This window comes from Rutidosis leptorrhynchoides, chromosome 3, assembly GCF_046630445.1.
Source record: "Rutidosis leptorrhynchoides isolate AG116_Rl617_1_P2 chromosome 3, CSIRO_AGI_Rlap_v1, whole genome shotgun sequence".
In the NCBI taxonomy this organism is placed as follows: domain Eukaryota; kingdom Viridiplantae; phylum Streptophyta; class Magnoliopsida; order Asterales; family Asteraceae; genus Rutidosis; species Rutidosis leptorrhynchoides.
Window position 1 is genome coordinate 466,335,782 of NC_092335.1, and position 24,071 is coordinate 466,359,852.

Consider the following 24,071-nt stretch of genomic DNA (forward strand, 5'->3'; position numbering starts at 1 on the left):
CCGTAAACTTCAACGGACCCTATCTTTCTACTCATCACGAATTAATTTTCACGGCTACCACCATTAAACGTAAAATAATTTTACGAACAAAACGAGACTAACTACGTCCGAAACGGATACCTTTTCAAAAACGCTAACCACACCGACATCTAAACGGGTCTTAACACATGGGCCGTTTGTCACTGTACATACACAACGCTACGTAAAATACGAATATGCAGGCCGAAAGTCTCCGCCACAACGCGCGGGGAACTAGTTTGAATTATAAGTGCAATTTGTTCTGTTAATTTATATAAATAAATACGATTAGTATAACAAATAAGAAAAATAGAGTCCAATTCAACAACAATCAACCATAGTCCATTGCTACTAATCGATCAAAACTTAAACTTCATATATTTTCTTTTCGTTTTAATTCCTTCTTTCTTCAACATTTGTTTATAAACAAATTGAATCTTTGATATCTCATGTTCTTATGCTACAACAACTTCACTAATCTCCCAAACTTTATAACTAGTATACCTTCAAACATATGATATTTATGAAGTCACAATAACATCAATATGTCGAGTTTCACCATTTCCACTTCGCACACTCGAATGTTTTGAATCATTGTCACCAACGATTTCAAAGCTAGATCGTTCTGATTCACCATCAATTGCACCAAGACCCGTTCCTATGCTTGATTCTTTTACCGGACATAATTGTGCCACCTTCTTTACCTCTTTGCCTTTGCCCCATAGTACAGCATAGAGTCCAAAAATTATCAATATCGCTCCCAACACACTAACAAAAAAGTAACATAACCTTATCAAACTTTTAAAATATGAGATGAACATTTGCATGAAATTGTTTAACACTCTGTTCCCAAGTTTTATTTTCGAAGGGAAAGAAAAGAAGTGGATAGAAACTAAAAAAATTAAGTGTTCTAGAGTTTTATTCAAACTTTTTTGCTCCGTTGGTCCTTAAGTTATACACGAAATTGCAATCCGAGTCTCTCAAGTTTTTAATTAGATTTTCGAGTCCTTTTAATTGCATAATTTACGAAAATGCCCATCACGTGTTAATCACGTGACAGTAGTTACCGATCAATTTAGACGGCAGGTAGACGGAGGGACGCGGATTGCTAAATTATGCAATTAAAAGAACTTGAAAATTCAATTAAAAACTTGAGAGACTCGGATTGCAATTTCGTATATAATTTAAGGACTAACGGAGCAAAAAAAAAAGTCTTTTATTTAAGAGAGAAAGAAAAGAAATTAAAGGAAAATTTGAATTTTTTGGCGGGAACGTATGAATCCCAACTCCTATTATCGTACCCGTATGGTCAAATATTTGTTTTATAAAACCGGTATACCCGCTACTCCCAAATGCGGGATGGGGAAAAAGTTGGGGTGCCGCTACTCCCAAATGCAGAACCCCTTGTCTCCATGTGACCCCCTGCATGTTTACGTTGCTTCAGTAAATGTGGGAGGGTACCGCTACTCCCAAATGCAGAACCCTCTAACCCTAACCCTAATAATCAATACGTGTCAAGAAAAAGCAAGTGTTTTCGACTATATTTATGGGCAAGTGAATGCAAGTGTTTTCGACTAAATTTATGGGCAAAAAATTATCACGTACATACAATAATGATGTTACAATACAGTGATCAATCTATGTATTGTATGCATGTGAGCAATGCATTCAAACTGACGTCATGGATCATATTCAAACTGACGCCATGCATGTGAATACTTGGGTTGCAATATTTAGAGGGTTCCGCATTTGGGAGTAGCGGTACCCCTCCCACATTTTCTGATGCACAGTAAACATGCAGGGGGTCACATGGAGACAAAGGGTTCCGCATTTGGGAGTAGTGGCACCGCCAACTTTTTTCCCATCCCGCATTTGGGAGTAGCGGGTATACCGAATTCATAAAACAAACATTTGACCATACTGGTACGATAATAGGAGTTGGGATTCATACGTTCCCGCCAAAAAATTCGGAAAATTTAGCCTAATATTCCTTCCAAATTGAGAAGATCCCATTTCTTTTCTTTTCCTTTTTTTTATTATTATTATTATTATTATTATTATTATTTTCATTTCTCTTCTCCTCATTTCATGTCTTTTATTTCCTAAAAAACTCAGGAACGGAGTGTTACTATTTTATTTTTAGGATTGTTCTAATAACAGACTGTTGTCGTTAAAGTGCAATGTATTATACACTTTATTAACTGTTACTTTAAAGTTATTATATAACCGCTATATACAATAAATTTATGCTTACATCGCTAAGAAGAGTTGTTATAAAATTCTTTTAATCTTTTTCTCGTTATTGAACTTACCTTCCCAAGTGTAGGCTCTCATTCAAGATTAAAGATCCAGCAAGAGCAACAAGAATAAGCATAAGAGGGTTAAAAGCCGACACGAATAAGGGACCTCTCATTTGCACACACCATGTGATAAACGTAAACATCAAACCAGATCCAAGTATGCCCTAATTAACAGAACAAATTGCAATGTATTAATAACTTGGGTAGTAAGATGTTCACAAAATATGGATATTTCAAGCGTCTAAAGAGAGTCCGACTGATAAGAGGGCGTACCGCATAAGCTACAGTTAGAAGTCTAACGTTCCAGCCGAGCTTCCAATCACTCCAATGCCTTTCGGTGCATAAACCGAACACAATTGCTTGAACAGCACCCATTGTAGATGTAAGAGCCGTAACTGAGTATGGACATGGGTACGTTTTAACCAAATTCGTCTGTTCATATAACAACACACAAGACAAATTATAAATTTACACATAAATTTTACAAAGAGCAATCATTTATGGTCAATAATTATATTTAAATTATTATATAAAAATAAAGAAAGAAAAAGAAGTATCATTGTTAAACTTGCCTGTAGAATTAACCAGATGGAATAACTTGTACAACTGCAAATGGCTAACAAAGAACCCATGACTCTATTGCTTGTATGTTGAACATTTGATGCATGATGTTGATCATTTAAAAGGTTAACATTGGTTTTCCACATATGAAGGTCAACTCCCTTGTAAAAAGTCAACAACATGGCCCCGCCAACTCCAAAAATTGTCCCAATTATCTTTGCTGTACCAAAGCTTGTCATCCATCCCAACCTTTCCATCCTATTAATATGTAATATAGATAGATAAATTAGAATTCTATTTTATATTTTATATGATATGATAGGGGGTTAATCAAGGGAAAACACTTTTTTTTAAGGAAGGGGAAGTAAATTTTAATTTTTTAATGTTTTTTTTCAGAAACATTACGATTAGGTGAAAATATGAACAATTAAAAAAGACACTTTGTGATAAATGTTATTATTTTGACCATTCATCGATAAATGTTCCTGATAACATTCATCGTGATACATGTTATTTTTTGAGCGTTTTTTTTCATCTTCTGTGAAGTTTTTTTTTTCTTCAAAATTTAGCCCGATAGAGTTTAGGGTTTAGGGTTTCGGATTTAGTGTTTTGGGTTTAATTCCTAAACTCTAAATCATTCGTGTTAAAAACTTAATCTAAACCCCAAATCTAAACCCTAAACCTTAATTTCTAAACCCTAATTTCAAAACCTTGAAAAAACGCTCGAAAAGTGACATGCATAATGATGAATGTTATCATGAACATTTATTGATGAATGTTCTTTCTTCGAGCGTTTTCTGGTCAAAATAATAACATTTATCAAAAAGTATTTTTTTAAATGTTCATATTTTCACATGATCTTAATATTTATAAAAAAAAATTTAAAAAAAGAAAAAATTTATTTCCCCCTAAAAAACGTAATTCCCTCTTGATTAAATCTATTATGTTATTATATACTGTATTATATATATATATATATATATATATATATATATATATATATATATATATATATATATATATATATATATATATATATATATATATATATATATATATATATATATATATATATATATATATATATGTCATTTCAAGAATGAAAATACACTGGAAAACCACTTATGAACTAGGAAAAGTATTTAAAAAGTAACATAACTTATTTAAATTTCACTAATGAAAATACAATAGAAAGCCTTTTATGACCAATATTGGGGAAAAATAATCCCAAAATGTAACATAAGTTATTTATATTCCCAATAAAGATAATACAATACAGTTATCGTTTTAAACCAGTGCCTATAATCACGTTATTTTATGATTTTTTTTTATTATTATTATTTTTTAACAAAAAACTTGAAATTAAATAGATAGTAATTTTTCACAAATAGTGAAAAATTGAAGAGAACAACAATAAAGTAAGCTGGACTGCAATGAACCTTGTCCACTTACTTAGGCCCAAAAGGCATACAAACTACAAAGTGTAACACTAACAAATTAAATTTGAACCTATTCATCCATTGCCAAAAAGTAAAATGAAGCTGTTGATCCAACTCGTTTTAGAAGCAGCCACTGTTGAGAAATCCATAAGTAAAATTGATAATTCTCACATGACTTTGAGTTAGCTAGCCACTGTAAAACCTTAAACTTTATGCAAGCAATTACTTCGGCCCAACACGTGTAAATCTCGTTAAAAAGAGCCTTATTCCTAGCATTTCAAATTACCCACAAGAGCCTCATTCATATAATCGCGTTATTACTCGTTACCTGTCTATGTGTCATTAACTCTTGGTGCCATTAGATTTTTTATTACCCATTAGATTTTTTTTTTCAGTTTAAAAATTTTGAATTTTTCGACTTTATCCCCAGTAGATTTTTTTTTTGTCCCAAAACTTACATATTTTCCGTCAAAACTTTCAAATTTTGCCAAAATTCTCCAACTTTTGCCCAAAAACCTTCAAATTTTACCCAAAAACCTTCAACTTTTGCCCAAAAAACCTTCATAATTTGCCTAAAAACCTCAATATTTTGCCCCAAAAAACCTCCATATGTTGTCCAAAAAAATAGCTAGGGTTTTAAAATAATTTTTGCCCCCGGTAAAAAAATCCTAGTTCCGCCAGTGCCGGTATTCACCATTGATTTAACGTGAGTTGCTTTGAACTGGTCCCCCTCGTAAATGTTTAAGGCCCGATGGTAGCGTTTACAGTATTATTTTTATAAACCTTTTATTTAACACTTTATATAGAACATCATTTAACTCAAAACTGCACATTCAAACTCACCCTTACTATATTTTATTACTCTATTTGTTTTTACACAACACCACCATTAAATAACCTCCAACTTTTTACACAAAAATTAACTCATGGCACCGATATTGTTTCGATTAATACATATTACGGAGGTGAAATTTTGGACTGCTTTAAGTTATACAAGATTGCCGACAAAAAATTGTTCTAAAATATTGATGTTAGTGAGATGGATTTATCAAAGATGTTTGCGTTGGTAAAAGAAAATATATTTTTCATCCACTCAGACGTTTTGTATTTCGAAGAAGCCAAGGAAAAATTCGACTTTGTTATGCATAAATGGGAATGAGATAAAACAATAGAACGAGCTAAGATCAGGCGGAAAAGATTTTTGTTGTATGTTCTATTCATAGATGAAAGTCCTGAACGTAATTACGATTACGATAATGATGAGTTAGGAAACGTGAGTTAGGATCCAATCTATTAATTATCGTCATGTTTTGATTTATGTTTGTTTTTTTTAATTGTTTTCTTTAATATAAAAACTGTAACCGTATTTATGTTATTAATAAAAGTGTTGTGTTTATTTATAAAGTGTTTATTATTATTATTTTGTGTTAGTTAAAATAATAAAAGAAATTAATTCATAAATGACGCGGCACTTAAGATGAAAAGTTTTTAGTCATGATAGATAAGATTTAAATATGCGTTAATTATAAGATTTTGGGACTGATATGACGTTGAAGTGACAGTTATGAGGAGTGGTCTTAAAAGGATTATAATTTTTAATTGCTTGTTAAAAGAGTAACGATTTAAAACTGTTTGAAACTACAGTAAAAATGTTTACATGACAGTTACGTCATCGCCACCTATACGTTATTTAGATATCATGTCACCATCCTATTTGAAAATTTTTAGTAGAGATATTGCCTTTTATTTACTTTATTGAGAATTGTAATATTTTATGTTACATGGTTGAACTATTTGACCATTAAACATTTAAACATAAATACAAATTTTTTTTTTTTTTTGAAAGGCAAATTCACAACACTCATTAACACGAATATTTACAACCACGTATATGTCCCAGGTGGGACTTGAACCCTCAACCTCTTGGTTAGAGGGCAACCACGATACCGCTGGACCAAAGGCCCTTTAGTAAACATAAATACAATTTATAAATATAAGTTTAATCGAAAGTCCTTTTTTGAATCTAAATTTAAATTTAAACTGAATTACTAATTCAATTTAAAGGATTCTACATGATAATTTAATTTACTCACTATGCCAGCAGAAAAGGTAACTCGGGTGTGAATTACTACGTATTTCCTTGGTTTATTCACCTTCTAGCATAGTAGATAAAATATGACGTTGAATATACTAAGCTAAGTCTCACGAAATTTACGCTAAATTATTACTATAAGTAAATTCAATAAAGGGCTTTGAATTGCAGGTGTTAAACGGATCTTATGCAAACCGTAGACTCGATTTGAAAGCAGAAAAACACTAGACAAAGTTTTAATTAAATAAAAGTATCTCGCAGGATCGAATGAATCAAATCTAGATCAAAGGAATAGATTAAATCGATGTCTAGAAGTTGTTATTCCTGTTGAGATGTTTAGGAACGACTTTGAACACAAAAACACGGCTAGGGTTTGATATGAGTGTGTAACCTTGAAATGAAACCCGTAACAAGTGGCGAAGCTTGAACATAGTTCTTGGAAGGGCCAAATTATATTGTGTAAATTTTGTTTATGTTGTTAGATTTTGTGTAAATATTTACAAATAAAAATATTTAACGACATTAGATCATATATAGACAGATAGTTTGGAAAGCAAATACTTGATGTTATCTTTATTATAAACTATGTATAAGTAGAAAATAAGTAATCAGTTTGAAATAAAATTTAAAGTGTCATCTAAAGTATTTTCAAAAGTTTTACATGTATGATAACAAACTACAATTTTAAAGTTTGTCATCTAAAGTTATGGCTTAAATAACTACTTAACATAGTTTTGATATATATTGACAAAATGTCATTAAATTTCAAGCTACCTAGCAGAGAGATTTATTATGGTCATTGAGATGGTTGTTTAATTTATTTAGATGGTCTCTCAATGTATACACGTTAATAGAGGGGAAAAAAAAGAGCCAAACGGTATTGAACCAGCGCCAATATCATGCTTATAGGCTTGAAAAATCACCCAAACCACTAAACCAAACTCCTATCTACTTAAATTTCTATAGAGATACTAATGTAACTGAAACTTGTGTGTGGGGTGGGGGGGGGGGGGGGGGGCGCTAAAGCCCACCCTTGCCCTTTAATAGCTTCGCCGATGCCCGTAACCAATATTTGTATACTGTCAACACTATGTCGTGTGACAGACTGTCAGTCGTACAACATACTCATACAATCGTGCGATTGACTTGTCTGACAAGGTCTTACAGCGACCTAACTCTGTCGTGCTACAGAGTCTTTTTATTGTGCGATAGTCTCCGGCTTTCGTGCGATAAATTAGTTAGTTTAACTTTGGATTAACATGTAACAAACTAGTTTACATAAACGATAACAAAACAATATCCAAATTCTATTGAACGGTTACAATAAAGTTCATGACCAAATGATTGAAATGTACATGGATACTCGACACGAACTAGAGACTTACACGTTATGCACTAACATCAATCAAATTATAAATGTATCCATATCAATGTTTATTCGTTAATAGTGCACCATATAGTTTGCATGCATAAAAGAAGACATATTTTCTCGTAGGGAACGGAAGACATGTTTGAAAGCTACAAAAAAAACTAAGTAAAAGACATTTTTGATGATATTACGTCCAGCGCCTTCCGCATAGTCGCTTTTAATGCATAAGCCCTAAGTATTAAGATATAGTGCACATGAGCAACACTTGTGCCACATCAGCATTATATGAAGAAAGTCGGTTACACACTTTTCTGCTAAATCAACCAATGATGGCGTAACACGTGTCTCGGAACATTCTAAAGCTTATGAGCCATCGCTTTTTTGACACTTGGATTTGTGTCAGAAAAAACTTTCTATCACACACAGTACTTTCTCACTCTATAACACATGACCATAAGACTAGTGATAACGCAACGTTTGTTGCTCGATCCACGCACACATGGCCGAGAATGGGGCGTTTGTCTAGGGGCGTTGGTGAATGTGAAACGCATGGAGAGAAAATGGTTGTTAGGGGTTTTTGGGTTTTTTTATTATTATTAATATTTTTTACTTTTGTTTTCTTTTACACCACTTTTTAACACAATCTCCAATTATATTTTTTCACATCACCGTCATCTTTTTCTACAAACGCCTTCCATTACAACTCACCCCTTCTTCCATCATTGTCATATCAGCGTCATAACCCAAAAATTACACCTTATCCACTCCACATCACCGTTACCATTATCTATGGTAACAAAAATACGCTAGAGGGACCAACTCATAGCTTGGATCCGAAATTTGACTTAAGCCACCTCACGATTCTTATATTGTTCGCACGGACGCTGTCCGGAGGGAAAACAATGAATCAAAAATATAACTTGCTAAGAGTTTAGACCTTATGTTTGTAACCACTGACCGGAAATAAGTATAAACAATCGTCAAATAGCCTAAAGTTAACATAACACTAAATTTTACAATAAAAAAGTAATACTATCTCTTGTAGAATTGCGATGTGAAATCTAGGTTGAGTTTTGTTGGCGATGAAGTGTCTGTCATGTGAACATTTTTATTGAAAATTTAGAATATAAATAACTTACGTTATTTTTTTTTAACACTTTTTACCGGACTATATTTGTTATAAAATTAATGTCAATATGTGAAAGGATTTAGAAAATGTAGAATTAATTATTTTTACCCGACTATATTTCTTAAAAAATTAACGTCATTATGAGTAAAACTGTAAAAGGATTTATAGAATTTATTATTTAGAGAAACCGGAGAGCTATTTGTGTGAGTTTCTAGTGTAGTATGTAATTAGTTCTTCTTAAATTAACATTTAACATTTAACATACATACTAAAAGACAGATTATATATTCTTCATCAATATTTTATTTTATATTTTGTATAAATATAAAAAGGCTAAGTTCAAAGCATAAATAATAATTCACATATAGTATGTTTCAAATTATGTTATATATGTAAATGTAAATATATTTTTTTTTTTTTAAAGGCAAGCTTGCATCAGTCCGGACCGAAGCCTAGTCATCATTTGCACACACACACGCGCTTTCGGGCAGGAAACCCGAACCACACTCTGAGGATCCGACCCTTTAACCATCCCGAGGGGCAGGCGGGCCGGATTTAGTCCCGGAGCGGGTCGGTAAAACCTTCCCTTTGGGCTACCTTCAAGGAATATATTTCAATTCCTAGAGCGGGTGACGAGGCTCGAACCCGAGACCTCTAGCCCTGCGAGTACACAAGTGTAACCGCGGTACCATTGAAGCAATGCTTCGTTGGTATATGTAAATGTAAATATAACACCACTCCCTATGTTTTCATTATCTTTTATTACCGGCTAATTGCCCTTAGTTATCCGTAATAAACTATAAGCACGGCTTAGTTACCCGCTTTCACCATGAATTTGGCGAGAGCTCTTAGATATATGAGGGTCCATTCGCTTTTAATTGTTTGTATTTGTTGTTTTATTGCTTGTACATTGTATTGAAAGAGGAGTATTGTTTTAGTCATAATATAATATTGATGTGACGCTAATGTAGAAGGTTAAGAAGATGAATAGTTTAGTCACGATAAAGAGTGGCCTAACTAATATTCATTACCTGAAACAAACAGCTAGAACGAAAGTAATAGCGGGAATGAGATTAGTGGTAGCCGCAGCAAATGTAGCTGACGTCAACGATAAGGCCTTTACGTAGGTATTTTGCGCCAACGAACCTCTGCAAAATTAAGATTTGTACAAAATTAAAAAAAAAAAATTCAAGAAATAAACAATACTAATTTGAAGATATGCGAAGTTTTGAGATGTTACGTGTATACCTTTTTCTGTTTTGAAAAAGGTAGATTTCACGTTACTACCACATTCCAGAAATAACAATAGATATGTCTAGGATTTATGCATTTTTAACAATATATATATCAATATTATTTTAACAATATATATATCAACCCTTGTACAGATGGCTCTTCAAAATTTGAATCTATAAAAAACTTTAAAACACATATCGTTGTTTCTAATAATTTGAAATATTAAAAAAAAAAAAAATTACTGAAGTAACAATTATATATGACAAATTAACTTTTAAATATCCCCTTTTCTGTTTTGGTGTCACATAAAGCATATATGTCTATCCATATTTGTAAGAAAATTAATTAAAGTCACATTCATCATTTCATTCACGTATATATATCTACACAACAACTATTTCCAGCTACCTCCTAATTAATACTAAAAAAATTTAAATTTGAGTAATTAACTGTAATCCGTAACAGTTTTACCGCCATTTATGCAAAAGAGTACAAGCAACTATCGTAAGTTCGGTCTGTATTAGTCATGGAGTATTTTTTTTTAAAAACAAAAACCAAAAAGATCGACAAAGAATAAAAAAAAAAAAAAAAAAAAAAACAGAAAACACTAAATATATAGAAATCCTATTAAACATGCTAAAGTTACTTAAAAGCGTGTTAACTACTTGCATTTTCTCGTATATTTGTTTTTATAAATCTTAATCGTATACGCAATTCAATGTATATTTAACATTTAAGTTTAACTTTAACTTTTACATTAACATTAACATTAAAATTAAAATTAAAACGTCTATAGTAGTAAGTATAAAAAATAACATACCCAAATAAGCCACAACAAAAAGCTTGCAACAGTACCATCCATGTCAGTTTAGGCCTTTTCTTCCTGTGAAAAACAACACCACCAATGTTTAAAAAACGTCAAAAATAAGTTATATTTATTAATTTGTAATAGTTTCAAAAAGATTGTTAACCATTAATTATAATTAACTAGCTGTTCCCCTTTTGTTTTATTCTGTATAACTATTTGCTACAAAACCATACAGTTTAATTGTAAAACCGAGTTCAGGTTTAAAATAATACGAGTATTTTTATGGTGTACGTATCATAGCGTTTCTTTTAATCTAAAAAAATATAGTTTTTAAACATATAGGTTTTCAAATTATTTGGTAAAAAAGCTTTAATAAACTTTACTACGTATTAATTAATGCATGAATTCAAACCTTTCAACCAAAAGAGCAATCGGAACAATGAATGCAGTAGCAAATACAAACCGATAAGCAACAAGAATTGGAAGAATCATGCCGTCGTTAGCCGCAAGTTTATAAAGAACATTAACTCCGGCAAACGTTGTTTGAACCGTAACCATCAACAACACCGGTTTCAACCCATGAATCACATTGCATACTTTTACATGATTCACCATTTTTCAAAACCCTACAAATTATACTACAAAAATTAATGAAGTAAAGGCCGGAAATAATTATTTGCGCGTGTTAATTATACGAGTTTACTAGGTTTATTGCCCGTGCGTTGCACGAAGAGGATAACGGTTGATGTGTTACGTTCGGTTGTGCCATGGCTTGAAGGCTGGGTCCAGGAGGGTGTGGTTTTTGCTGTAAAAGTGGAGGTTTTGTTGCAAGGCGGTTAAACGTGCAACATTGTGCTAGAGATTTTATCCAAAAATGTAGTGGACAAAGTAAAATATAAATGAACCAATTATTAAGTCGAGTCCGTACACATACACATACACATGAGTAAACATAACTGTAAAATGAAAATTTGCAAGGAAGATCCATGAACTGAGCATTATGTTGCAGCATTGTTGTATTCATAAGTAGGTGACTCCAATGATCAGGCGGTGGGTACTTTCCTGGCTGTTCAAAAGGAGCTGACCTGCAGTTGAGCGACTTGTTAAAACTACAATGTATGCAAGTGAATGAAATATTGTGTGAAGATGAAAAGTAATAAAATTCAGGCTAAGGGCCAGACAAAGAGTCACCTTCATCTCATGCCCATTTTACATATTGAGTTTTTCCACCATAAGCTTGTATGTTATTAACTAAGCTAAACAAAAGTCTTACTCCAACTTGTCTCCCTTCTGCAATCATGTAAATCTAATGCCTGCAATGATTCCCATTTTATGAAATTAATCAGGTGACTTTTCTACAATGGATGAAGTCTGTATCACAGTTATTGTATGTATCACAGTTATTGTATCATGAATTCCGAAATGAATGGAAACTTACATTACTACCCGACACATAAGATATAGCGACTATATACTTTAAAAAAAAAGTTGCATAAAGAATGCTATAAGTAATGCTAACAGTAAAAAGATTTAGAATCAGTATACAAAAGTCATTATCTTGAATCTACCCCTATCAATAATGATAACATCCATAAAAAATTACACTATCTTCCAACATACAAAATCACAATTGTAAACAGATTAGCAGGGTCTTTATACCTTGAATGTCAGCACATTGTTAACATTTATGAAAATAGATGAAAGTGTACCTTATGTAAAAGGAAGTAACGGGCCGGATATAATTTGCATTGTGCCTGTTAACACGGAGGCGCGGGTTTCCTGCAAAAGGTTTTTTAGTTAAAAATATAAGGTATGGGAAATCGGCATTCCAGCACCAGTTAGGTTCCGAGTTTTTAGAATTATAGTGTGTGAATGTTGTGTGTAAGGAGGTTACTGCTAATTAGGGTTAAGAAAAATAAAGTGATAATATTCAATTAAAATCCAAATTATAAGTAGGCTTAAGTGTTACCGTTATAGTTGGTGGTTTAAGTTGTTGAACGTTTCCTTGTATACGATATTTCTTGTGTGGTCCTTTAAACAATCAGAACTGTCATCCATCATCACGATTTTCAGGCCATCGGGGTCGGTTACGCGTGAGAGAGCTACATACAATTGACCGTGGCTGAATACAGGTTTAGGGAGGTATAGGCCTACTAATTTCAACGATTGCCCTTGACTTTTGTTTATCGTCATCGCATAACATGGCCGCACTGGGAACTGGATTCGCTGCATGACAAAGGGCCATTTTTTTTCTGTTGAAGTAAGGACTATTCTAGGGATTATGACCATTTTCCCTATATGTGATCCAGTGATGATTCGAGCGTGAAGGACAAACTTGGTAAAGTCGGTTATGATGAGGCGTGTGCCATTACACATCCCTGTGCTAGGGCTGAGATTGCGTAGTAGCATGACTGGCTGTCCAATTTTGAGTTTCAGTTTGTGTGGGGGTACGCCGGGGAAATTTAGCTTGTTTAAGAATTCAACCGGGTATGAATAGTGTTGGTCGATGTTGTCGGTTGAGCCCTTGCAAATTTCATCCGAGCTTTTAAACGTCATCTTTGCACCTTGCAATTTTTTGAACATATGTTTATTGATTTCAGCAGCATCGTCATTTCTAGGGGTCAAAATTGCCCTTTCACGCAGATAATCTTCATCTTCTTGGCTACTAATGAAGTTTGGGAATATTGTGTCTACAATTGCCTCAATGGGGGGTTTGTCAGATTTGACAATGAATTCAGCGGGGATGCGTATCCAGGTTGGTTCATCCTCTCCATCTTTACACAATGCGGGGACCTTCCCTTCACCTATATCTAGAACCCATTGGTTGAAAGTGCGTTTGCGGGCATCAATTTGACCATCGACTGTGTGTTCGTTGACCCGCATAATACGCGAAAGTGTATGAAGCTCGCAATGCTCCCATAAATCTGATCTATTGATGCACGCGTGGACGACCTCTTGTCTTTTACCTTTTGTAACAACGGGGAGTATTTGTCTGAAGTCGCCGCCCAATAAGATAGGCATTCCGCCGAATAACTTAAACCTGTTTGCATCATCTTTAGCTCCTAAAATATCTCTTAATGTTTTATCTAACGCTTCGAAAGCGTGTCGCTGCGTCATGGGAGCCTCATCCCAAATAATTAAGCTAACCTCTTGGATAAGCGCCGCTAGGTGTGTTTTTTGTTTAATTCCACATGTACTGTTTTCCATAAGTTCTAGGGGGATCACAAATCGGCTATGGGCAGTCCGGCCGCCGGGCAATAGGAGAGATGCAATACCTGTTGTTGAGACAGGAGGCTTGTTATTAAGTTTTCATGAAATGAAAGTCACTGTTTGTGGTAAATATTTATGATAATGTAATGCCTAAAAAAAAACCCAAGTAATGTACGTACCTGAGGATGCAACTGCGAGAACAATCAGCCTTTCTGATCTTAGTTTTGCGAGAACGGTATTATACAGGAATGTTTTGCCAGTCCCCCCGGGACCGTATAAGAAAAAGAGGCCTCCTTTTTTTGTAGTAACTGCATCTATAACCCGTTGATATATCGTTAGTTGTTCGGGATTGAGTGAACGGAACAGGTTTTCATGGAGCAGGTGCATTTCTTTTATATTGTAGTTTAGCTCCTCCCGAATTAAACGGTTGTCCATTTGGGTTAGCATAGATGGATCGGGCTGTGGTAGGTCGGGGTAATCATCCAGGGACTTGCCATTTCTATTTAATAAGGCTTGTAATTCCAACAGACAATAATTTTTAATTTGGGATTCTGTCAGAATTAGATCAGGGAAGTTAAATAGTTTCCTTCTTTTATGCAAGATGTCGTCTGACAAAGCCTCCCAACTTGATTCCCATAGTTGAAGCGGTTTGCTTATGTTACAAAAGAGTAACATAGTAACAAATAACTCACGTAGCTGTGAACCCGTAGCCCATATTTTTGCTTCTGAGATAGCCTCGGTCCATTCCTTGTCGTCATTTACTAACCCATATGCAAAGCACGCGTCTTTAAACGTTCGGTGCAAAACACCGTTCACTGTACGTAGTTCTTCAAAACACCGGGGGCCCTTAACTATATTTAGTAACATACGCAGGTAGTAACGTTCCCCCGATGCAGGGTTTGAGTAGACAATGCGACCGATGCAGGTTCTAAGTTTTCTCGGGCTCCATATTTTAGCATCTTGATTCCATACATAATGTGTAGGGATTTTTGCATAAGTCAGGGTACGTGCAAACTCATCTTGCTTGTTCAATTCAAACCATTGGGTGAACATCGTCTCTTTAATACTTTCCCTTTGTAAAAGTGCAGGCAGTTTTTGTGAGTCATGGAGAAGAGGACACTTACTTGCGCCGATTGGAACGCTCCAAATCCTTTGCTGGTGTAGGGACCTCTATGGCCCTCTTTGGTGCTTTGGGCGTTGAAAATGCGGGAGCAACTACCGAGGATGACGTTGACCCTGGTAGTGCAGGCCTTTTCATGTCAGTTGGGGAGGGCTGCTCTGTGGGAACCAGCTCGTCCACATAAACCTTAATACAATTGAAACTCTCGTACGGGCCCTGATCATAGTACGATGCCGTCTTCAACAGGACCAATTGTGTGGTCCCTAGCAGGTTTGCAAGTGCATTCGGAAGCACAGTGTTACATGTTTCCTGAAGATTATACGTATTGTTAGACAGGTGACAGTGGCCAAACAAAGTGAATGTAAATGTCGTTTATTACCTCATCGACTTCAGCTAGTAGAGCCTTCGCAGTGCTCTTGGTCAACGTCTCGGCAGTGTCGTCGAAGAGCACGATAACCGTTTTCGCCGTCTCATCTCTAACGTCACATATAACGCGGAACCTGTTGATTAGCAGTTGGTATAAAATTAATCAGGATGACAACCGAGGTTTTGAAGGAAGAACCTCTTGTAAATAATGTCCAGTGTGGCGGAAAAGGTGACAAATACCTGGTGATTGGTTCAGGAACATTAGCCTGGCACGATTCACACCAGTGGTGTCCAGATCTCCTTTCGAGACCCTTTCTTGCTTGACAAACACTGCAAGTATTGTAGTACCAAAAGTTTTTCATCCGGATGTTGACAATTTCAACCTTACATTTGAATGCGTCCCCTGTCTAAACGTGTATCAAATAAATGTGATTTAGGCGAGCTGACTACATTAAATGGGAGTAGTGGGTGAAAACAAAGTCTTAGCAATACTCACGATGTTCTTCTTTCCCTTGCGTACCATATCTAGAAGCTCACGAAGTGTCCCCTCAGTTGGCGGCGGCAACTGCCACCCTGGAGCAGAAGGTTGAACAATCACGGGGGTTTCAATGGCACTGCAAGGATAGTCGAGCTGTAAGTTAAGACGGGTGGTAATAGACAACATATAAACAAAGTTGGTGATGTAATTGTAAGTAATACCTTACTCTCTGCTTGAATTCACTGAGTGCTGGTATTTGGAGGTCGTCTATAAGAAGTGTGGCGGACGTGCTTGAGAGAGTTATCGCATCTACGAATGAATGGGAGCTAAATTTAGTACAGCATATTATAAATCTTACAAAGATGAGGTTGGTGATGGCCAAAACCTACTATTGTAACCCTGTTTGACGGTAACCGAGCTCAAGAGAATGTAGTAGGATGCAGGTGCGGAGGGCTGCCTCTCCAGGAAGGCGGGCCCCAAACTGCCCCAAAGTGTAGTTCGGATCGCTTTACCCCTGCATATAAATAAATATCAGCCAACTCTTATCCTAGTAGGTGCATGGTGTGATTTGGTCGGTGAACAACAATTATATCACGATTGACAGCGATAGGATTTGAGTGTATCAAAGATTGCCTAGGGAAAATCTAAACCTATTTTTCCTATTTTATTTCTGTGAACCTAAACGTTGCGTTAGATTCTTAATCATGTACCTGTTACTAAGCATTTACACATTTAAATTGGTGATCAGTTATTCGACGATTAGCAAGTCGATTTATGTAACGTAATATACGCTTTCAAATGCCACAATGTAGGTAGACTGTGAGAAAGTAGTTTTTTTACCTCATGGCCTTGTCGCTAAGACGGCAGGTTAAATACTAAAATTAAAAAGTGGTTGGTTTTTTTTTTGGGTGGGAAATAGCAATTGTATTAATTGAAACGGTCTTTAGCATAGCAGCAAAGTTATGAAGCGGAGACGAATGAAACTAAGACATTGCAAAAACTTGGTCCATTCAGAAGGCAAACAATCGAAAGCTAAAACTAACAACTTTAAAGAAACGGAATATGGGCTGAAACATGGAATTGTGGCCTGGTACAGTAGTTGAGATTCGGTGTCAAAAGAAAAAGTGTGAGCTTACCTCTCGTTAGCCAGATCAAATTCAAGAGTGTTGGATCCTGCTTTATGCGGATCGGGTGCACCAATGTTCACAGCATAGCCAACTACATCTAAAAGATAATGATAGATGAGGAGTACATTAATTGGGAAAAATGTAATGTATTAAAAAGGGAAAGAGTGTTGAAATTTATACCGACAACAAATTTGCCCATTGTAGGCTCCAAGTCCTCGAGTTCAATACAATTGAAGGGATGGCGCGTAAAGCCCGTGGTGTCAGAAGTTGACTGTCTCCTGAGGAAAGTGGAGCCGGTGAGCTCGATCATGAGGCTGTTGTCCTTCATGATACGATATTCAGTTCGGTTGGCGATGACATCAAAGCCATGCAGCAAGTAAACAACACCGTCCTTTAGTCGGGCAATGAAGTGATGTGCAACATTGCTTTTGGCAGTCAACTGAATGATGTTGCCCTGCATGACCAAACAAAACACTTACATAATCCATAGATTCAGTAAGAAAATGGGGGGGCGTCGCTGAACACAGGTATATAATTTGTATAACCAGAGTACCATGAAGTTCCCCAATTTTAAAAAATTCCCAATACATCACACTAACCCTCTACAATGGCTATTATAGGGGACTCAGGTACCCAACTTAATGTGCAAGGAGGCGAAGTTACAGAAACAATTAACCATAACAATCCTAGGCAATAGGGAAAAGACTCGGTGCATGAGGGAAAAATACAGTTAACACTTAACAAATATAGTCATAATCGGATTTAAGAAATCAATGGCCCATATCTATACATACCTTTTCGTCTGAGGCAATAAAATCCGTGCTCAAATATCTCCCGTAAACCGTATGTGTGTCCCAACTTCTGCAGATCATCAGCTTGACCTGCGATTGTTTTCCTATTTCCAACTCATTGAGGAAGGCGTATGCGTTTGTGTTAACCTCAGATGCAACCTTAGCTTTACCAGATGCCATTGCAATAGAAATTGAATTATTAGTTATTAATATGCATAACAATAAAGCAGGCAATTGAAATTTATACACACAAAGAATTGTACCGTATAGGGGAGGTGAACCACATTCTGAATTTAGATGCAATTGAAACCGAAGGCTACAAAGCGATTCGTTTGGTTACATGCAGAAGTAACAGACAATTGCAATTGAACCAATTGGGATAGAAATCAATGAACATAATGAAATTGAAGTTAATGCAAGGGGTAATGGAAGGATCGACAGAGGGGAAGAAGAGAAGGGAGGCGGTTTGTTTTAATCGCATTGAAATTATTTTTTTTTTTTTTGACCAAACCTAGGAAGAAACATAGTTAAATGAAAGCATTTGGGCCGGCGGTTTTTTTTTAAACTTTTTTTAATAATTAAGATAATTAAGAATTGAAGAAACCTAATAAATAATATAATAATTTGTTTTATTTTGAGGGGAAAATTATTTTTTTGAGGTAAATACCTACATTTATATGGAGCTCATTTATTGACTAAGGAGTCAATATTTATATATGTATAGATATATGAGAGAATTAAGAGGAGAGAGCGAGTTTGTTGTCGAAACACTAACAACAGGAGAAAAATATGCGGGGTATAAATAATGTAAGTTTACATGAATGACTTAAAATACCCTTCAACAATAACAAGTTGTCAATAAAGTTTTTTTTCGTGTTTTATCATAAAAAATACCCTTAAACGATCACTAGTAAGTTTGGTAAAAGTTATCAAGGCTTTAATTCGCATGACCCTTGGTCGGACTTATTAATGATAGTAAGAAACAAATGCACATAATGTAATATCCGAACATACGTTTTTCCTAATTTAAATATAGTTCAACTCATTTGAATACATACAATATTACTCTAATTGAAAAATCTAGGTAATACTAAGTTAAATGATTCAAACTACTTACGAGCTATTTGAATTTACTCGTTAATTAAAATTTGGATTCAAATAGAGTTTATACGAGTTCTATCTCAAACTAGCAATATAGTTTGAAGCTTGTTTAGAATGAGTACCTGAGCCCGAGCATTTTACATCGAGCTCAAACGTTTCATAAATATAATCGATCTTATCATTTATATACACAAACTAGCTTGAATAAATAATTTCATAATTAATGAGTCAAGCTCGAATTAAATTCAAATTTGTTAATATCTGTGACAAATCGAGTTCAATCCTAATCGAGCTAGTTTGTTCCCCTACCGACTAAAAATTAAGGTGAACCATATGCAAATTATGCAATTTTCTCTTCCAATAATAAACATGTGGTTATAGAGCCAATGAGAAACATAATTGAACTAATACGGAGTAATAAAATATACTACTCCCTATATGATTTAAAAATATACTTTTATTCGAAACTTATAACATAAATTGACATGTTCATAAAATAATAAATGAAAATGGTCACCTTGGTTAAGACACATATTAAAGAGATATATGTCACTACAGGAAAAAGTAAAAGAAAAAGAAAAAGAAAAAAAAAAAACACGACGTGCTACGAAGGTATTTGTGGTAATGGTATATCTCGCTGCAAATAGACCCATTACACAACAAAATTTTCACTTTTTTGACCGGTAAATGAGTCCATCACACAATTACGGCGATACCTTTTTACCATGTCGTCACAACTAGAATAACTTCAACTGTAATGTAAAGCACACAATTAAAAGGATAAATTATGTAATTATAATGACGTCATTGAGTATGTAATGAAATAGCTTAAGACCTTATTTAGTGGTGATGGGGGTGATGGTTTTTTTTGAGGTTTTTGTGGGGTATAGTGCTGATGTGAAAAATGTGATAGGGTGATGGCGTGATGGAGTTTGTAGTGAAATGGGGTGATGGTTATGTGATGAAGTATTTGGTCCCACTTTTGTATAATAAATGGGGTATTTATAAAATAAAAAGAAAAAAAAATCTAATTGGTGGAGAACCCCATCACCCGCATGTGATGGACTCATCACGCCTGGCTTTTTTTTCCTCCATCACGCCCCATAGTGGCGTGATGGGAGCGTGATGGGAGTGTTATTTTTGTTGATCACGCCCACTAATAAGGGTCTAAGCCTCACCGTACACGTAGCAATTTGGTGAAAGGGCTTATTGCACTTTTGCATGGCGCTTTTAAACATACCAGCACCGCTTCTGATTCAAACGCAACACTTTGTTGTTTTCTTTTTTACGTAAAAATGGTGAATGGTGATCTATCAGACTCGTTGATCTATTTTTAGTCCACTTGCCATGACGCCTGACTTTATAACTTGTACTAGAAACTCGTATTTTGTTTCATCATAAATCTATAATTTCGCCATCGAAATATTTATTTAGAGACTTAGAGTAATATGACCTTTATTGAGATTTGTTAGGATTATTTAGGAGCAATACTTTCACCTCTTACAATGAGCCAACAATTCAATGTTTTGATATTTTCACAACAACAGCAATAAAATTCAATATCATAAAAGTAAAGTATAAGAGATGTAAGATTAAAATGTGGAAAGTCCTTTCTTTACCTTAGAATAAAAGAGAAGGCATTACTACAAATATCAGTAATCACGTGTTGAAAAGCTCAATTAGACGTGTTACTCAACACGTCTAGATGTAACATCACTAATTGATAATGCTAATTAGTGTGGTTCCTTGAATCGGTCTAATAAACTCAATTAGACGTGTTCCGTTATGTCAATTAGACGTGTCCAGTAGTAACTAGACGGACTTCAATTAGACGTGTTACGTTATTTCAATTAGATGTGGTCCGTTACGTCATTTAGACGTGTTTCGTTACTTTAATTAAATGTGGTCTAAACCCATTTGGACGTGTCTCATTAGTAAAATTAGACGTGTTCTAGGGTAATTTTATACACTCATTAGTCATGTCCCGTATTTAATTGTACCCGCCAAATATTTATTTTAAATTTTAAATTTTCAAATTTAAAATTAAATATTTCAATTTTGAAATAGCCGTCACAAATATAAGTACCACTTCCAATATCACATCCAAATATAGCATACTAGCAAATAGACGTGTTGAACATAATAGACTAGAAAATAGACGTGTGGAACTGTACTAGCTAGCTGCTAATATGCTACTGATAAAATGCTTAAATGATAAATGTATAAATATTATAAAGATCACTGTGACAACCCGGAAATTTCTGAGTTGATTTAAACAAAAACTTTATATGATTTCATTTAACTTCGAACTAATTTTGACGAATTCACGAACCATTACTTGAAAATAATTATGTATTAAAATTAATTTGATATATTATTATTATCACTCATCATTATCATTTATTATGGTTAATATAATATCATTAACATAATTTATATTATTATCATTTTACATTTAGTATTATCATTAAGAAAATTATTAGTATTATCATTATCATTAAAATAATCATTTATTATTAAAGTTAGTATTATTATTAAAATTATCATTTTAATATCATATTAATACAATTTATTATTAAATATCATTAATAATATTATTATTATCATTTTTATAATTAATATTATCATTTTTTTATTATCTGTCATTATTATTAATATAATTGTTATTATTATTTTTAAATATATTTATATTTATTAATTATTATTATAATTATTAATTAAATACAAATAATGAATCAGTGGAAGAAATTAGGTATATCTGCTTTATTAATTTTTTTTTTATATTTTTGTTTGTGTAATCTAGTCGAACCACTATCTGTTTTTATTTTTTTTCTAATGATTGTGATTACCAGCATTATACATTTTTATAGTGATCTTCTACTTTTATTTTTTCTATTATCTCCTATATTTATTTATTTATTTATTTTCTGATCGTGATTTCTCCTAGTCGATATACATAATCATTAAACAACGATAAGTTTTCTGCTTTACACATCTGAATAACATCATCATTATCATTATAAATTGATTGGAGTTGCAGTAATTGAGGATCAAACAGAAAAATAAATAAGAAAATTTGATACCTCTGTTTCTTTAATATATTTTTTTAAAACTTCAAATTCAAAATTAATTTCAAAAACTGTAAATGCTATTGTGTTAGGAATCTTTCATTCATACTATCTGTAAAATTCCAAGTGCCAATTCCTTCTATCGATTCCGAATTTGTGAAGTCAAAGTTAAATTGAAAAAGTCAATATTTTTGTTCTTCGTAAAATTCAAGATCGTTTTAAAGTTTCTGGTTCAATTGATGCTTCAGAAACTTTGTAAAGATGATTTGAAAAACAATTTGTGTTGTAATCTTCTTCTAAAACGTTATCAATTTCAAGATTAATGTTTGAGTTTTGTTTTCGGTTCACGAACAGCAGGCCTTTATTTTTTTTATTTTTTTGTGTTTAATTGATCAAATATACCCATCACAAAGTCGTTTCTGTTTTGTTTATCAATCTTAAAACGAATTCAAAACCTTGTTGTTTGATCTCTGATCGTTTGAATTAATGAAGAAGAAGATGGGATTCGAGAATGATATAAAATAAATTAAAACGGGTATTAAATAGAAAAACTGAATTTGGAGTAAGGGTTAAGGGATGTTGACGGGTTTCGAGAGGTCGCGGGTTCGAGCCCTGCTTGGGACATTTTCTTTTTTTAAAAAAGGCTTATTTCTTCAAAGGTATTTTTCATTATTATTATTATTATTATTATTATTATTATTATTATTATTATTATTATTATTATTATTATTATTATTATTATTATTATTATCATCATTACTATTATTACTAGTATTATTATTTATGGTTATCATTATTATTATTCTAATTATTATCCTAATTACTATTAATATTAGTTTTATCATGATTTGAATAAGTATTATTATTATTACAAGTATTATTATTATCGTTATTATCACTAAGTATTAAAGTCATTATTATTATTGTTATCATTATTACTAAAATTATTTTGTTATCACTAATATATGTATTATTATTATTATTATTATTATTATTATTATTATTATTATTATTATTATTATTATTATTATTATTATTATTAATTATTATTATTATTATTTTGAAAACAATACAAATTATTATTATTATTATCATTTTCACTATTAGTATTATTACTATTATCATTATCATTATTACTATTATTATTGTTATAATTATCATTACTATCAGTATTTTTATTACCCTTAAAATCAAACACAACTTTTGATTATCAATATTAATATTATTTTACGAAATGAATATTATGTATATAAAAACGTATTTATAAGTAATATTACATATAAGTATGTATTAACCATATTAACAATTTTTATACAAATATTCATATTTAACAAATTAGGTATTTTTAATACAAACCAAATAAATATTTATCATTTTAAATACATATACTCAAATTAAATATATATAATATAAGTTATAATATGTGAAATTGTTCAATTATGATTACATGTTTTAATATATATAAAACTGATATATGTTCGTGAATCCGAGGACAACTCTGTACTTGTTCAGTGCCATCATACACATAATTACTACAAACTATCATATAGTATCGTGAGTTTTCATAGCTCCCTTTTTATCTATATTTTTGGGCTGAGAATACATGCGCAACTTTTATAACTGTTTTATACGTTAGACACAAGTACCAACTATTAAACTGTGATATGTTGGGCTATGACCAGCAAGTCCCAACCGACAAGTATAAACGATAACTTGTTACGGGGAAAACTTGAAAGTCTAGTCTAAATATCAGTACCAACTATTAAACTATGCTATACCCGGCTATGTCCGACTAAGTCCCCACAGTGATATTTTTAATTGCTGCGGCATTCTTAATTATTGGGGATAGGCCTATCGG

The 24,071-nt window shown here is 33.3% G+C and overlaps 3 protein-coding genes across 3 annotated transcripts; all 3 read right to left on the reverse strand.

Annotated features, from left to right (window-relative positions):
- Nucleotides 1-505: 505 nt before the first annotated feature.
- LOC139898084 (WAT1-related protein At1g68170-like) lies at nucleotides 506-11,567 on the reverse strand. The gene is made up of 7 exons (XM_071880797.1): nucleotides 11,365-11,567; nucleotides 10,965-11,027; nucleotides 9,940-10,056; nucleotides 2,891-3,137; nucleotides 2,592-2,750; nucleotides 2,331-2,482; nucleotides 506-786 (listed from the first exon to the last, which is right to left on the reverse strand). Exons 1-7 carry the CDS (start codon nucleotides 11,565-11,567, stop codon nucleotides 540-542), a joined length of 1,188 nt encoding a protein of 395 aa, XP_071736898.1. The 3' UTR covers nucleotides 506-539.
- A 135-nt stretch (nucleotides 11,568-11,702) lies between these two features.
- On the reverse strand, nucleotides 11,703-15,215 carry LOC139901635 (ATP-dependent DNA helicase RRM3-like). Its single transcript, XM_071884325.1, has 5 exons — nucleotides 14,342-15,215; nucleotides 13,001-14,227; nucleotides 12,662-12,731; nucleotides 11,893-12,037; nucleotides 11,703-11,807 (listed from the first exon to the last, which is right to left on the reverse strand). Exons 1-5 carry the CDS (start codon nucleotides 15,213-15,215, stop codon nucleotides 11,703-11,705), a joined length of 2,421 nt encoding a protein of 806 aa, XP_071740426.1.
- A 67-nt stretch (nucleotides 15,216-15,282) lies between these two features.
- LOC139901636 (replication factor A protein 1-like) lies at nucleotides 15,283-18,224 on the reverse strand. Its single transcript, XM_071884327.1, has 9 exons — nucleotides 18,048-18,224; nucleotides 17,434-17,707; nucleotides 17,263-17,350; nucleotides 16,525-16,640; nucleotides 16,348-16,435; nucleotides 16,169-16,262; nucleotides 15,889-16,055; nucleotides 15,662-15,782; nucleotides 15,283-15,591 (listed from the first exon to the last, which is right to left on the reverse strand). The coding sequence occupies exons 1-9, from the start codon at nucleotides 18,222-18,224 to the stop codon at nucleotides 15,283-15,285; spliced, it is 1,434 nt and encodes a 477-aa protein (XP_071740428.1).
- Between the last annotated feature and the right edge of the window lie 5,847 nt (nucleotides 18,225-24,071).